The sequence below is a fragment of the Rhodamnia argentea genome, chromosome 7, assembly GCF_020921035.1.
Source record: "Rhodamnia argentea isolate NSW1041297 chromosome 7, ASM2092103v1, whole genome shotgun sequence".
Classification (NCBI taxonomy): Eukaryota; Viridiplantae; Streptophyta; class Magnoliopsida; order Myrtales; family Myrtaceae; genus Rhodamnia; species Rhodamnia argentea.
In genome coordinates, this window is record NC_063156.1 from 27,745,735 (window position 1) to 27,763,318 (window position 17,584).

At 43.6% G+C, this 17,584-nt stretch overlaps 2 protein-coding genes and 1 pseudogene across 2 annotated transcripts; all 3 read left to right on the plus strand.

The window, feature by feature from the left end:
* Positions 1-5,746, plus strand: LOC115733456 (1-aminocyclopropane-1-carboxylate oxidase homolog 1-like). The gene is made up of 4 exons (XM_048282663.1): positions 1-548; positions 1,376-1,697; positions 1,811-2,062; positions 5,411-5,746. Exons 1-4 carry the CDS (start codon positions 1-3, stop codon positions 5,744-5,746), a joined length of 1,458 nt encoding a protein of 485 aa, XP_048138620.1.
* A 6,191-nt stretch (positions 5,747-11,937) lies between these two features.
* Positions 11,938-14,188, plus strand: LOC125316008 (annotated as a pseudogene).
* A 183-nt stretch (positions 14,189-14,371) lies between these two features.
* LOC125315905 (1-aminocyclopropane-1-carboxylate oxidase homolog 1-like) lies at positions 14,372-16,107 on the plus strand. Its single transcript, XM_048282165.1, has 3 exons — positions 14,372-15,168; positions 15,430-15,751; positions 15,832-16,107. The coding sequence occupies exons 1-3, from the start codon at positions 14,531-14,533 to the stop codon at positions 16,099-16,101; spliced, it is 1,230 nt and encodes a 409-aa protein (XP_048138122.1). The 5' UTR covers positions 14,372-14,530; the 3' UTR covers positions 16,102-16,107.
* The last annotated feature ends 1,477 nt before the right edge of the window (positions 16,108-17,584 follow it).

Genomic DNA, 17,584 nt, shown 5'->3' on the forward strand with positions numbered 1-17,584 from the left:
ATGCAAACCTCGCCCAGTCATGGACGATCCATCACCGGCGGTGGACCACGCTCCGACAGAGCAAAAGAAGCAAAGGAATTCGACGAGACCAAAGCGGGAGTCAAAGGCCTCGTGGACTCGGGCATGGCCAAGGTCCCCAGGCTCTTCATCCACCCGCCCCAGAACCTGCGTGAGTTGTCCCCCGACACGGATGGGCCCGCCACCGGCCTTGAGGTCCCAATCATCGACATGATGGGCTATGGGGATTGCCGGCGGAGGGACGTGGTCAACGACCTCCGTAGAGCGTCGGAGACTTGGGGTTGCTTCTGGATAATCAACCACGGAATCCCGGTCGACGCTATGGAACGCATGCTGGAAGCTGTCAAGCAGCTCCACGAGCAGCCTGAGGGAGTGAAGAGAGAGTGGTACTCAAGAGACGACGCAAAGAAATTTGGGTACTACTGCAATAAAGACTTATTTACGTCCAAAGCAGCATCATGGAGGGACACCATCTGGTTTGATTTCTCGCGTGGAGTGCTGGACCCAGAGGCGGTCCCTCTTCTATGCAGGTCTGACTCATGATTGATACCCTATTTAGTAGCGTTTCCATGTTATTTTGAAAGGGAAAGAAACCAGTTTTGGTTACAAAATTCAATAGTGTCAGGGTGAGATGTCTCATGTTCAATGCTTCACCCTTTTTTCCATCTATTTATGACTTTCCCTTCTTCATACACACGGGTTCAATAATTATTTCCAGCACTTGCTGCAGGACTGTTCATATAAAAATGTGCAAATTGCGTCGTACCCTTTCATTGCAAACTTTTAGCACATTTGACTTTTCATTTGCATTCTAACACAGTGCCAGCCCTCGATCAAATTTCTTCCGACTTCCTTGATTTACTCGTTCGCACGTGGCTACTTGCCAACCTAACTTTCTTATCTTTCATTTTACATACAAAATAAAAGGTTAATACCATAAGAAACTGCAAACTATGCCTACTGCCACATAAATACCCCAAACTTTCTTTGTGTCACTAAAAATCCTAAATTTGCCCAACACAAATACCTCAAACCTTTTTTTTTTGTGTCGTAAAAAATCTTGAACTTATACTAGCATGCGATATCTTGGATGGAACTGTGATAGAGGGTATATGTATATGTCACATAAGTATAAGTTTGGATTTTTTCGTAACAAAAAAATAGTTATGGAAGTGAGCAAGTTTAGGACTTTTGACGACACGAAAAAGGGTTGGGAGTATTTGTGCCCCAAAACACTATTTATGACTTTCCCTTCTTTAAAAGCGTAAGGTGTTTTAGACATCTTCAGTGGGTCAAGAATGCATTTCCCATTGTGAAAGTCCAGAACTTTGACGATGCTCTTTTCACTCCTCTGCAGAGAGCCGGTTTTTGAGTACGAAAGACACTTCGAAAAATTGAAGACATCTATGTCTGAACTACTATCAGAGGCACTAGGGCTTGATTCAGATTATCTCGGTGGCATTGGGTGCATGAAATCCAAGAGAATGTCATGCCATTACTACCCAATCTGCCCACAACCAGAGCTGACTGTGGGCACTATCAATCACTCGGATGCCTCCTTTCTCACTCTTCTCCTCCAAAACCACCATGGAGGCCTCCAAGTCCGCCACAAAAACCAGTGGGTTGATGTGTCCCCAGTGCCTGGAGCAATCCTAGCCAACATTGGAGACTTCTTGCAGGTAGGAAGATCATTCCCATTTTGTCATTTATTGCAAATGCTTCCGATTCGATTAAGGTTGAGTTATCTTCGAGTCAAACAACGATTTTCCTTTTGCCCGATATATTGATGCAGCTTGTTAGCAACGACAAGTTCAAGAGCGTGGAGCACCGGGTACTCGCCAGGCAGGCAGGACCCCGGGTCTCGGTCGCATGCTTCCTCTTTCCAGGAGAGATGCAGAAGTCAAAGCCATATGGGCCAATAAAGGAGCTTCTCGATGAGAACAACCCACCCATGTACAGAGAGATCTCTTTCACAGATTATTTTGGGTATTACCTCTCTAGTGGCAATGGCATGAACGGTGAAGCTGTACTTCCTCATTTCAGAGTAAGCGAGTCCAAGTAGAGAGTACAAGAATGTGTAAAAGCGTCATTGAAGGTTTTGGTGTTCACATGAAATAAGACGGCTCTATCTTTTCATCAGATACATTAGGAGGACTACAAGTGAAAAAAATTATTCAGAGTCCACACATTGTTTACGTAAGACTGAATCAGGAAATGGCAAAAACATGAAGGAACTAAACCTTTTTCCCTTTTCTTTATTTGGACCAAAGCAATGAAGGAAATTAAAAGGAATCCGGTCACCCTTACAGCTGGACAAGGAGGTGATGATATAACTTATAATCAGTGCAACTTTGTATTCTTAGATGAGGAATCTCAACTCTTAGACATGCATATAATCGATACCTCCCTATAGAGCACTAAACTCGAACCATTGGGGGAAACAAGGGAAGAAGAGCTATTCGAGTGATTGCTGTCTATTAAAGTTGTTTGATTAGTTAAACTAACAGGAGAGCGAGTCAGATGGTCTTTGAATCACCTACTTCATATGTATTCGCCCTTCAGGGCATGCCAATGGACTTACCAACACAGTTGGACACTACATTAGTATAATAAATCCCGAGTGATGGACTGTATATTTGCTTGAAAGAAATGTGGAGGCCGCCGCTAGTCGAAGTGTCAAGTTGCTGATCGAGTTACGATGCAAATTGTAAATCTCATGTGAGTGAAAGTTAGGTGAATAAATCTAAAGAGCAACTTCCAGAAACACCCGATTCGAACTCGTATAAAAAAGATTCTAACTGTTCATTAACAAAGAAATCATGAATGCTTCCTCAACACAAGCCTTCAAAACATCCGACTATCGGTTGCTAGAGCAAAAATCGACAATTGAAATACATCGAGAAAACTTTGCGGAAAAATCGAAAAAACCGTAAGATGTTTTGTTTACTAGTTTTTTGAGTTGATTTTGAATTTTTTTGCCTTTGATATATTCTGAGCATGTTGAATGTTAGTTGTACGCTTTCATAACGCCACCTATTTCAACTGCTGGATGATTTTAAAATTTTTATATTAGTGATCAAAAGATCGCCAACGTCACCATTGATTGAAGAAAACTATGTTTATACAAGTACAATTGAAGAAAAGGTCGTCCTATTTTCACTCCCACTATAGCTAAAATATTTCCTATCGTCATGTTTATAGCTAAAATATTTCCTATAGTCATGTTTTGACAATATTAACTTTTGTGGGTCCCACCTTTTTGTAAGCATCCTTTGTGTTTAGTTACGGTGTCCCGTTCGTTTTCTTCTTTGTCTTCTCTTGTGAGTCCCATTTTCTTCTTTTTTAACTTCTTTGTGGTCCCTCTTAATTTTGATCATGGTTTAAGAGTGGTCCACCTTCGTTATGTGCCGTCTACATCGCACTCATCAGTTTTTGAATCTTTAACTAGAGTTTGATACCCAAGAGCACAATAGACCTAAAGGCTCTTGTTCCTAATAGCAATGAAAACACCGGGATATGAACAATTGAAGGGGAATAGGGCCACCTCATCGCATAAGGACTCGGACTTGAGGGTTGAGTTCGCAATCACCTATTTAGCCTCTCAATCGCTGGCGGTGATGGCTTGGCGATCAAGATTGGTGTGGAAGTAGGAGAGACCCTTGAGGCAAGGAGGGGCAAATCCTCACCGGTCTTGAGGATGGGATTATTGTTCTTTAAGGTAGTATTTTCGGTTTGCATAAACAACTTAGCGAGAGTGGGGGGTGAGCTCGAGTCGTGGATTTGGAGGTCGGTAGGTGATGGTGAATCAGGGACGATGGTGATGATCGAGACCAAGAAGACAAAGAGGGAGAAGCAAACATTGCTGATGAGTTGATGGGGATTCGGATGAGGGGCAGGTTTTTCTTGTCTTCATGATCGATTATTTGCATAATTTGAGCCCCCTAGTCCTTTCTCTTTCCTTCGCGGCGCGGTACCCTGTGCCGAAGAAAACCCACGATTTTTCTCTGGGCGGCTCGTGCTCTTTTTTTTTTGTTTTTTCCGCCTCGGCTATTTATGGGGTCCACTGTGTGCGGCTACTTTTCTATTTCTTTTGTTCATTATCCGACAAGGACTCATTCACCCATGGGGCCCACTTGCTTTCTTTCTCTCTTTACGGCCACAAAATCTTCACGTTTTCTTTTTGCAGCAATGAGATAAGCAATGAGATAAGTCCAAAACTTCATCTTGATCAAACTTGAGCATTCACGAAATTGCCACCGTACCAAAAGGGAAAAAAATAAATAATAAAGCAACATCAAGACTCCACTAAATATCAAATTTTGCATTGGATTTAAACTCGAGACATATTTTAACACCGATGACGAAGGGTTCAACGTCCGACTATCTGTTGCTAGTTCAAAAATCGATAGTTGAATTACATCGAGAAAACTTTGCAGAAAACTTTGAGTTGATTTTGAATTTTTTTTGTTGTTGACATATTCTGAGCCATGTTGAATGTTAGTTGTTCCCCGGCATCATTTTTAAAGTAGACCAACCCACAGTCGTTGCACGCTTTCATAATACAACCTATTTCAACCGCTGGATGATTTTAAAATTTTTATATTAATGATCAAAAGATTGCTGACGTCACTATTGATAAAAAAAAGTTATGTTATACAATGACAATTGAGTAAAAAGATCACGCTTTTTCCACTCTAACCATAGTTAAAACATTCCATATCATAATGGAGGAATAAAAGAGTATGTGCACCCGATTTCGAATCTATCTTGCTTTAGGCGGAATCACGAGCTCAAGTTCTTCTCCTCTATCGCCCTTTGTATCCCCGGCTTAATGAGCCGGTCCTTCAACCGCGCGATATCCGTATATGCTCCTTTATGTGAGGCGGGTTTAGAGGAGAAACTTGAGCGCTATTTACGGAATTTACAATCGAGTTTTCTCATTGTGGGTCGGGTTCAACTCGGTCCACACTATACATGCCCATATTAGACTAAGAATCCTTATATATTGCCTTTTTTAGACCAACTCGTAAAACGGTAGATTAATATTATAATACGGTAAATTACAATCTCAATTAATATAAGCCCACGTTAGGAAAATTCTTGCATTGGATTTTGACCCAGATTAGGACAAGAACTCTACACCTACCACAAGCTTCACGTGTTAAGGGAATCTTAGGCATTTGGTTCCCTTAACTAAACAATGGCCTCTCCAGCTCATCATCTTCATAACGATCACATGGTCATAGCCTGTCGTTTGATCAGGGCTCAAAGACCCTCAATCTTAATTAAGACTTCAAACTTCGTCACTACAAGGAAGATGCAAACCATGTCCAATCATGGAGAATCCATCACCTGTAACAGACCACACTACAACAGAGTGAAAGAATTGTAGGCATTCGACAAGACCAAGGCCGGAGTCAAAGGCCTCGTGGACTCTGGCGCGACCAAGATCCCCAGGATCTTCATCCACCCTCCAGAGAACTTGCCCGATTTGTCAAACGACACCGAAGGGACCGGCCTCCAGTTACCAATCATCGATCTAAGAGGCTATCGGGACTCTCGGCAGGGGGACATCATCGATGGAGTGCGCGAAGCATCGAGGGAATGGGGAATCTTTCATATAATCAACCACGGGATTCCGCTCGACGTGATGGACAACATGTTGGAGGGTGTGAAGAAGTTCCATGAGCAACAAGTGGAAGTGAAGGACACAGCGTTCAGCGAATAACGCAAGAAAACCATTGCTAAAAGAGAGAAATCTCAAAAATTATGTGAATATTATTGATGATGCTTCAAAAAAACGTGATATACACCTTTTATAGAGTGTTATCCTAACCCTAGTCCAATTAGGAATCAAAATATCAAAAAACGGAAAATTACAAAAGTGCCACTGAAATAAAATTAAGCCCGAAAAATACTAAAAAAAAATAGAAAAACCCATCTAGACATTCTCGAACCGCCAAAATTCATCGTTAGTCACGGCCAAAGGCGGTGAGTATTGATCGAGACGCCGTTTCGCTTCAGCCTGCCGAATTTGAGCTCAATCCGACGTCGTCGACCCGATCCGCCGGTTCTAGCCGCAGCACCGTTTCGCCTTCCGATTAGATTTGTGTTGATCCAATCGATCCAGGAATGCACTACTAATGACATCCGCATCAGAACTGTACTCTAGAGATGGTACGAAGAGAGTGAGGTACTTTGGCAATGTAGACTTGTTCCGGTCAAAAGCAGCAACTTGGAAGGACACTATCATGTATGAATTCCAGGATGGCGAGCTAGACCCAGAGGCTATTCCTCCTATTTGCAGGTATGTTCCAATCTTTTTTTTTTTTTGGCTGGAAGGCCAAATAATTTTGGCCTTTTTCTCTATCTGAGGACTGGTTGGAATTCAATTTAACGTACTGTGTCGAAAACCGGAAACCATGTCGGATCATCCCGCGTAATGCATTTCAATACAGCTCAAAGCTTGGTATTTGAGCACCCTTTAACAACTATTCTGCTTTGATCTCTCTTCAATGCTTTTAGGAATGAGAATCACCCACAACTGATTGTTGTTTCTTTTTTGAATATTAAAGCGCGGAAGAGACTGAACGAAGGATTTCTGTACGAAAACAACTTCGACTTGTGTGGGACTGGGTTCCTCTCTTTAAGGACTTGTAATGCTTTGGAGGGTCGAAAGCCCGGTCGACCTCAACCGTATGGGGTTGCTACAACAGTACCCTCCACGACTATACCTGAGACAGCCAATGTGGTGTTACCATGTAACCTGACTAAATGTTCTAGTTTGCCAAAATCGGCACATCCCTCTGTTGAATTTTCGAGTTGCGAAGCACGTCTCGATCCTTAAGATGATCGAAGACTATCGAAGGTGAAAGGTTCTCTTCACACGAGATAAGTGTTCAAGGGAGGAGATGGATGGACTCTATAATTTTCTATATTCACCTTACTTTCACCTTATTTGAAACGATTACGGGACTTGCCTTTATATAGGCGAAAAGACATGACTCCCGACATACCTTAGATACATGAAAAGACCCGTCCCGATACAAAGCAATAATTACACATTGGAATACTAAAAGACTCTCGAGACACACAACAAATGATGACTCTTAAATAACTACAAAACAATAATGACACTAAACACGCGCGTCGATAGACGTCCATCGAAAACCGAAAAATCTATCGAAGAGTCACGCTATTGAATTCTCGAGTAGGCGGTGATATCTTCAATACTCCCCCTCACCGACTACTCTCTCTTAGGACAGATCTCGCGACCATACCTAGCTGAGTTCTAAACTCATCGAACTTTGCTGCTCCAAGACCTTTGGTGAAGATATCAGCAACCCGATCACCTGTCTTAGTGTACTCCATTTTGATCTCGCCCCGCAAGACCTTTTCTCGTAGAAAATGATGGTGTACTTCCACATGCTTTGTTCTAGCATGAAAAACTGGATTTTCTGCCAAACTTATAGCGGATAGATTATCACAAAACAATGTTGTCGAATAATCTATCGATTGATGAAGATCATCCAATAACCGCACTAGCCACGAACTCTCCCGAGCCGCCATTGCTGCTGCTCTGTATTCAGCTTCTGTTGTCGACAGAGACACAGTTGGCTGTCTTTTACTGCACCAGGATACTACTGCTGATCCAAGATTAAACGAGTATCCGGTAGTCGAGCGCCTTGTGTATTGATCTCCAGCAAAGTCGGCATCGCAATAACCGACCAACTCACTCGTTGAGACCTTCTTGTACAAAAGGCCAAAATCAAATGTCTTCTTTACATACCTCGGGATACGCTTGGTTGCATCCAAGTGAGGCTTCCGTGGCTTTTCCATAAATCGACTTACTACTCCCACTGCAAAAGCGATATCAAGTCGAGTTATGGTAAGGTAAATTAGACTACCTACCGGTTGCCTGTACATGGTCGAATCTTCTAACTCTCGACCTTCATCTGCACACAGCTTTGCATTCCCATCCAACGGAGTAGATATAGGCTTACACTCGAGCATCCCGAACTTCTCTAAGAGATCTCGTGCATACTTCTGTTGACATAGGAATAATCCTTCCTTTATCCGATCAATCTCGAGTCCCGTAAAGTGCTTCAGCTCTCCAAGCTCCTTCATCTGAAAACGGACCGAGAGATTGGCTCTAATTCGACATATCTCATCTTCATCATCTCCAGTAATGATGAGATCATCCACATAAACCAACACGGTCGCTATCCTTCCATCTTCTTCCTTCACGAACAAGCTCGAATCTGCTGGGGCTAGAGAATAACCGCTTCTCAATAAGAATTCTGCGATCTTCCCATACCATGCTCTCGGGGCTTGCTTCAAGCCATACAAGGCTTTCTTTAGCTTGCAGACATATTCTGGATGATTTTTGCTCTTGAAACCATCCGGCTGCTCCATGTATATTTCTCGATCAAGCTCTCCATGAAGAAAGGCATTCTTCACATCCATCTGCCACAGATTCCACGACTTGCTTGCCGCAAGTGCCAACGTAACTCGAACAGTAGTAACTTTGGCCACTGGGCTGAAGGTTTCTTCATAATCGACGCCATACTTTTGCGAAAAACCTCGAGCAACTAGACGTGCTTTATATCTCTCTATCGACCCATCCGGTCGAGTTTTCAATTTATAAACCCATTTGCAAGATATAGGACGTACCTCTTCAGGTTTCGACACCAAGTCCCACGTCTCATTCTTCTTTAGTGCGAGGATCTCTTCCTCCGTGGCCTTTCTCCACTCTGCATCCTTCGATGCTTCCTCATATGTCGACGGCTCCACTGCACCAACATCTTCGGTCAACGCCGCATTGGCATACTTGGGGTTTGGCCTCCTCTGCCTCCGTGATCTTCGAAGTCGAGGCTCCTCTCCTTCGAGTTCCTCTACCCGACTTGGTCGAAATTCTTCCGTTACTATTCGATGCTCACCGGATGAATTTGTTGAACCTTGTGATCGTGCTTCGACATCCTTTTCGATAGGCTGATCCTCATCGAATTCTCTCAGCCTTTCTTGAAACTCTTCTTCGATATGCTGTGAATCCGGCAATTCGACGCCTTGAGATGACCACCATGACGATAATTCGTCGAACACCACATTTCTCGAAATATAGCACCTCCCCGATGTAGGATCACAGCACTTCCACCCTTTTCGTTGATCATCATAACCCACGAAAATACATCGAACCGCCTTCTTGTCGAATTTGCTGCGAAGGTGTTCCGGTACAAATGCATAACATACACATCCAAAAACTCTGAAATGACTTACCACAGGCTTGCACTTCCATAACCTCTCGTATGGTGACATAGAACCAAGCCTTACTTGTGGTAATCTGTTAATCACATGAGCCGTTGTCTTCATACACTCGGCCCAAAATTTGGGTGGAACATTCTTCGCATGTAGCATGCTCCTGCATGTCTCTGCTAGATGTCGATTCTTCCTTTCGGCAACTCCATTTTGCTGTGGCGTATACGGACAAGAAAACCGTCAACGTATCTTGCACTCTTGCAAATACTTCGTGAATTCATTAGAAGTATATTCTCCCCCGTTATCAGCACGAAGGCAAAGAATCTTCTTGCCCACTTCACTTTCTATCTTCTCCTTAAACTCCTTAAATTTGATAAATGCCTCGGATTTATCTTTCATAAAATCAACCCAAACATACCTGGAGAAGTCGTCGATAAATGTGATCATATACTTTGATCCACCAATAGACGATTGCTTCACCGGACCAAACACATCCGAGTGAATGAGCTCGAGAGGCGTACGAGCTTTGAATGATGATTCCTCGTAAGGAAGCCGATGTGCCTTTCCATACCGACATTCGACACAAACCACATCTTCTTGAACTTCCGACTGGGGGAGGCCCTTCAGCATATTCTTCAGCATTATCACTTTCAACTTGTGATAACTTACATGCCCAAGCCGCGCATGCCACAAATCAGGTGTATCATTCCTCCGGGTTTTGTTTACGTATGCCGTTTGAGCAGACATCACGTAAACGGACTCCGGTCGACGTCCCTCCATGATTGGTCGACTAGTGGGCTTCACACTTCGGTACACCTTAACATCTCGTGGACCGAATATAACATAATTACCCGAGTCCGTGAGCTGGGACACAGACAATAAATTTTTTCTTCATCCCCGGCACGTGATACACATTTTTCAATTCAACCTGCTGTGAATTGAGTCGAGGAGTTATCACCGTCTCACCAATATGGGAAATTGGCAACCTCGAGCCATCCGCAGTAATCACTACACGTCCACCGGTATAATCCAGCGTATTCGACGCCTTGCCTTGATCTCCGGTCATGTGATTCGAACACCCCGAATCAACAATCCAATCAACATCATAATTAATCGACTTATCACTTACAGTGATTAAAGCCATCGAATGGTTCGACTCGACAATGGACGAGGCAGCGAGCTCGTCTTGCACCTCCGTTGCGATAGATGCATGAAAATCCCATTCCACATTGTCATCGAAATCACTCCTCTTCGATGATGCTGCGACATTTACTTCAACTCTTTTTGCTCGACAATCTCTAGCGAAATGACCTTCTCTGCCACGGACATAACATCGTCCACTACGCCTTTTGTCATTCCCATAACGATTCCGCCAAGCTCCCCCTGATCGAAGACTCGTCTCTCCCGGACGTTTTTTCCATTCTCCACGAGCTGGCTGCTTTTGCCTTTCGACATGACTTTTTCCCGGCTTGTCATCTCTATTGTCAGCATCGATTCTCCTCCGGCCCTTGAACCCTCTCTTATCACCGAAGAGGGCACTCTCATCTCCCTTCATCGAAACCTTAGACATTTGATTATCTAAAGTTTCTTGGTTGGCCAAAATATTCTCCAGTTCGATCAACGTTGGTTGTGTTGCCCATCCACGAGTAGCCGTAACAATACCATTATACTCCGGCTTTAACCCATGAATAATAATCATTCTCATTCTCGTTTCAGAGATGGCATTATTCGGATCTAGCTTCGAAATTTCGTCACAAATAGACTTAACCTTGGAGAAATATTGACTCACCGTCATATTTTGTTGTGACATCGACAGCAGCTCGTTCTCCAACCTTTGCAACTTGGCATCATTCGACCTTGCGAACAACGTTGCCAAGTTATCCCATGCCTCCTTGGGAGTCTGCGCACTCTTTATATGCTGCAACAAGTCATCTTCAACAGTCACGGCAAGAGCGTAAAGAGCCTTACCCGCTTTGATGTTCCATCTCCTCGTATCACCATCGTTTGTGGGTGCCATGGTGTTGCTGCCGCCAACAATATCCCACAAATCTTGACCCCGCAAATAAAACTGCATGCGGGTACTCCAATTATTATAATTGGAATTGTTCAGCTTCTCAATACCATTCGTCGAACTTGATACGTCTGCCATCCGATTGGAGAAAAGTGTCCGGCTTGGTCCCAATCAATTGATCACAGTCCCCGATCGTACTCCGTGAGAACTTCGACGTACTCCGGTCCTCGACCGCTTGCACACGAACAATGGTCGCTAACCACCATCTTCACGAACCACACTCCGAAAGACTTGATTCACGGTCCCCGGTAACCGCGCTCCGATACCAAATGTTGAATTTTCGAGTTGCGAAGCACGTCTCGATCCTTAAGATGATCGAAGACTATCGAAGGTGAAAGGTTCTCTTCACACGAGATAAGTGTTCAAGGGAGGAGATGGATGGACTCTATAATTTTCTATATTCACCTTACTTTCACCTTATTTGAAACGATTACAGGACTTGCCTTTATATAGGCGAAAAGACATGACTCCCGACATACCCTAGATACATGAAAAGACCCGTCCAAATACAAAGCAATAATTACACATTGGAATACTAAAAGACTCTCGAGACACACAACAAATGATGACTCTTAAATAACTACAAAACAATAATGACACTAAACACGCGCGTCGATAGACGTCCATCGAAAGCCGAAAAATCTATCGAAGAGTCACGCTATTGAATTCTTGAGTAGGCGGTGATATCTTCAATACCCTCTGCCCTTATCGGTCAATCTTGGCAACTGTTGCATTGTCGGCCATAGGGATTCTTATGTTCACACTCTATCGTCGGAGGAAACAGAAACTTGGCTTTTCGGCTGAGGTTTCTGATGGCCATCTAAGCACTGATCAGCCTAAGAGTGCTTGTAAGGAAAATGGCTCTCCTTTAGCTAGCCTGGAATATTCAAATGGATGGGATCCGCTTGCTGATGCTCAGATCGTTAATGAGTTTTCTGAAGAAGCTTTGCAGAGCTTCAGATTCAATCTGGAAGAGGTGGAATCTGCCACTCAGTATTTCTCGGAGGTGAATGTGTTGGGTAAGAGTGACTTCTCTACCCCATACAGAGGAATACTGAGAGACGGCTCTGTAGTCGCCATCAAATGCATCAACACGACTGGCTGCAAGGCTGATGAATCTGAGTTCTTGAAGGGTTTGAATATGTTGACCTCGCTGAGACATGAAAATCTGGTGAGGCTGTGAGGATTCTGCTGCTCAAGGGGCCGTGGGGAGTGCTTCCAGATTTATGATTATGTTCCGAATGGGACTCTTCTAAGCTTTTTGCATTTGGAGGGGGATATTGGCACCCCTGAGGGGTCCACTAGAGTTTCGATTGTGAAGGGAATCGCTAAAGGCCAGTGGTGTCTGATGATTTCCTTCTTGTTTCATCTGAATGGCTATCTAGTGAATTTCAATCCTTGTTCCATAATTTCTCCAAAACTCGAGTTTGGCTCCGAGTTCTTTATTTATCCTTGTGCTACATGTTTGATAACTCTGGTTGCTGCTGGCTATTGCCTTCTAAGTTGTCCTCCCTGCATAAAGCTTTTGTTGGATTTTGGAACTTGAATTGAGTTTTGGATTTTATCTGATGCTAGAGAGCTACCTCTAACCTTGGTAGGTTATTGTTGGTGGGTGCTTGAAGACACATTTTAAGCACTGCTTAAAAAGAATGCTTGTAATTCCAAATCTCCAAATTGAGTAAAGTGTAATGGTTTTACGTGCGGCATGAAATTCGAACATTCAAAAAAGTCACTTGTTTACACTTCCAAAGGGACATTTATGAGCCCAATAAGTGTTTTAAATGCACTCGTCAGCATTTTTAAATTCAAGCAAGAACCTTCAAAACAATAACTCCAGTTCTAATTTCTTCTGATGCATCATTGACAGTGCTTTGGATCTCTAGTGAGCAGTAACCACCTGAGGGGCTATGAAATTCATAATAGCATGGTCTAGTCTTTATGGAGGAACAAATTTAGGTGGTCCAGGACTTCCATCATTTGAGGAACACTGCCATTGTTGAATTTGCTGCATTATGAATTTTGCCTGGTCACTGCTCTGTCATGTACTAATATGGGTAATGCTTGTGGTGCTCAAATAGCATACTGTGGCGTTTAATTTAAATGTTTTTCTTTCTCTGATTTTGTTGATTTTCGAATGATTTTACGAAACAGGTATTGCCTATTTGCATGCTCATAAACCGAACAAGGCCCCTCTCCTTCACCAAAACATCTCGGCGGAAAATGTGCTCATAGACCAGCGATACAATCCGCTGCTCTATGACTCCGGTCTCCACAGGCTCCTCACGAATGACGTTGTGTTCTCGTTGCTCAAAGCTAGCGCTGCCATGGGCTACCTAGCGCCCGAGCACACGTCCACGGGCCAGTTCACGGAGAAGAGTGATGTCTACGTGTTTGGAATGATCGTGTTCCAGATTTTGTCGGGGAAGCAGAAAGTCGATCACGCCGTGCGTCTGGCTGCTGAATCGCGCAGATTCCAGGAATTCATCGACGGGAATATCCATGGAAGGTTCTTCGAGTACGAGGCGGCTAAACTCGCGAGGATCGCCTTGCTTTGCACCAACGAGTCTCCTTATGACAGGCCATCCATGGAGGCCGTGATTCACGAGCTGAGTAATTGTAGCAGCTGTCTCTGATTGTGAGGCCTTACTGGATAAATGTTCCGAGAGCCATTTCAAAAGTTGGTCCGAAGAGGCTACCTGCGCGGTACCACAAATGTTGTAACCTACCGGCTTCAGCATTTTTTGGTTTTGGTCCTTTGCCTTACGGCTGTGCTTTCTTTGAGCCCGGTATGGGCATGTATAATTGCTTTGCGACATAGTTTCTTTAGGAGTAGGTTCATTTCGACAGTAGATTTTTGATATTTCTCGTCACGTGCTGCATTTGTGTGGGCGAAAATCTCTGCCGACTTTGGATGTTTTGTGGCATGTGAGAAATGCTCGAGAGAAAAAATCTCCATCGACATGTCAGCAATTTTAATTGCTAGTTAATCGAAGGGATATGTTTTTCGTTGCTGATACATGGGTCAAAGCACGTGAGAAATGCTCGAGAGAAAAAATAACACTCCCCTTATTTTATGATCTAGGCCATGGTTGCTCTCTAATCCGGACGCTTGATCACCATCCGGTTGATAAGAGTCCCTTTCGATTGCACGTGATCGGACGCGGACCGGGCAACTACTACTTCTCCATGTTTCTGCAGAATATAAATGGTCATACAGCCTCACCAGAAGGGCACAATCCAATCACCTTAATAGGCTTCAAAGCTTCTGCTACCAAGATGCAAACCTTGCCCAGTCCTGGTGAATCCTTCACCTGTAGTGGACCGTGCTATGACAGAGCCAAAGAAGCAAAGGAATTTGAAGAGACCAAAGCTGGCGTCAAAGGCCTCGTCGACTCGGGCGTGGCCAAGGTCCCTAGGCTCTTCATCCACCCACCCCAGAACCTGCGTGACCTGTCCTCCGACACGGATGGGGCTGCCACTGGCCTCGAGGTCCCTGTCATCGACATGATGGGCTGTGAGGATTGCCGGCGGAAGGATGTGGTCAACGACCTCCGTAGAGCATTGGAGACTTGGGGTTTCTTCCGGATAATCAACCATGGAATCCCGGTTGACGCTATGGAACGCATGCTGGAAACTGTCAAGCAGTTCCACGAGCAGCCTGAGGGAGTGAAGAGAGAGTGGTACTCCAGAGACGATGCTAAGAAATTTAGGTACTACAGCAATGGAGACTTATTTTGGTCCAAAGCAGCAACTTGGAAGGACACTCTCTTCTTTGATTTCCCCTCTGGAGGGCTAGAACCAGAGGCAGTCCCTGTTCTATGCAGGTCTTAATCATGATTTATACTCTGTTCCTTCACCTAAGACCTCGACAATTTTCGAAAACTATGTACCCTGCTTCTATTTTCTTTTAAAAGGGATCGAAAACAATTTTTTGTATAACTTCAATATGGTTACGGGGCGAGATATCTCAAGTTCAATTCTTCGCAATTCTTCGCACCTCTTTCACCCAATTATAACTTTCTCTTCTTTATATACATAGGTTCAATTATTCTTTCCGCATGATGTTTTCTTTCACTCCTTCGTAGAGAGCCGGTTTTTGAGTACGAAAAGCACATTGAAAAGTTGAAGAGATCTCTATCTGAACTACTATCAGAAGCATTAGGGCTTGATTCAGGCTATCTTGGTGAAATTGAATGCATGGAATCCAAGACAATGGTAGGCCATTACTACCCAATTTGCCCTGAGCCAGAGCTGACTCTGGGCACAATCAATCACTCAGATGCCGCATTTCTCACCCTTCTCCTACAAAACCACCATGGAGGCCTCCAATTCCGCCACAAAGACCAGTGGGTTGATGTGTCCCCTGTGCCTGGAGCAATCCTTGCCAACATAGGAGACCTCATGCAGGTACAAAGATCATTCAAATTTGTCACAGACAGAGTAAAGGTCATCTTCCAGTCGAAGTTTGCCTGATTTGTTGATTGCAGCTTGTTAGCAACGACAAGTTCAAGAGTGCGGAGCACCGGGTCCTCGCCAGGCAGGCTGGGCCTCGGGTCTCGGTCGCGTGCTTCCTCTTCCCCAGGGGGACACGGAAGTCGAAGCCATATGGACCGATAGAGGAGCTTCTCGACGAGGACAATCCACCCCTGTACAGAGAGACCTCTTTCCCAGAGTACTTTGGGTATTACCTCTCCAGTGGCAATGGCATGAATGGTGAAGCGGTGCTTCCTCATTTCAGAGTAAGCGAGCCCAAGTAGAGAGTACGAAAATCTGTATTGAGTTTTTCAAAGAAAGTGTTAAAATATTGAAAGAAGGCTACGTTGATTGCCTAAGAGTGGAACGAGAAATGGCCATGATCCTTCAGGCTGTGGAAACATTTTAATCTCTTTCACCAAACGATGATAATACTTACTACTTCCAATTAAGTTGCAAATTTAGGACAAGCTTCATCATCTCTTTCAATCTCATCCATGAGAGGTCTCCAAGTTGACATGTCGATCTCTCTAATTGGTAGAAGATTTAGGACTGTCAAATTCGTGCCGCGACATCAGATTCTATCTGCGTCTCATGCTGTCTTGTTGCTTTCCATACTGTTTCATGTGACGAAAAGTGAAACGAAAGAAGGAGGAAAAGTAAATGAGGAATGTTGTTAAAGGTATGTCTTAAGTTTAAGCCAGTAAGGAAAATTAGGAAGTTTCCTAATTTGAGTCGGATTGCTAGTTTGAACAGGTTTCTAATTTGGATCCAATTCCTTTTTATATAAGAAATGAGTTTTCTTTGTGAAGGGTATGTAGGAGGTTACTTCTTAATGAACAACACCTTGAAGCAATCCGAGAGTGTTCAAGCTAATTAAATCTTGTGGGTAAGATATGTGAATACCATTGTGAGATTGAGATTATTTCAAGAGGAATTGTGAAGGCCAAATACTGTGAGAGTTACTCGGTGTAATTGAAGCTGGAAAACACTTCAGAGTATTTGAGGTGATCATATGTGGTTGTAATCTTTGTTATATCGCTTAATCTATAGTATAATGTTGTGTTGCCCTCCAACGGAATAGGTCTCACTAATTGAACCATGTAGATATTATTTTGTTTATTATTGTTCGATCACTTGTTATCCACAACAAAAGGTATCTGAGCCAAACTTGGCCGAGTTGAAGCGAGGGAGGAGATAGGCGACATATAAGGGTTTTTAGGTTAAAAAGGGGTAAATGTGGAATTATGAAGATTGAGTGAGGGCACGATTGGAAATTAAAAATATGCATTAACTCGGGTCTTTTGTATGCCGAGAAAGCTAGAGCAAGTAAGGAGGAGCCTTGAGTTAAAGGCCTTTAGAAGACCTTGGAAATGCTAACATTTGAGAAATGGGCTCTTCAAAAACAATTGCCAAACACTCTAGCATTCGGCTAAGGGACTTTACAGGCTCAAAGAACTTTGCAAGTAGGTTCCCAAATACAGCCTCAATAGAGCATGCTGATCTAATTGGAGACATCTTTTCGAACCGAGTCCTAATTTGGGATATTTATTGATTTCTAAGTTGGTGGGTTAAAACTAGGAGTTTCTAAGCTAAGAAATCATGGGGGATTGAAATTTAGGGTGCCGTGGAGCTATAAATTTTGCAGAAGTCAATTTGGATCGATTTGGGCTTACGTTTTTTTTTTTTTTTTTGGCTTACAGTTTGCCCACAGCAAATTTTCAAAGTTACGGGCAACCGCTGAACAGTAGCGAATTTTTTTGCGGT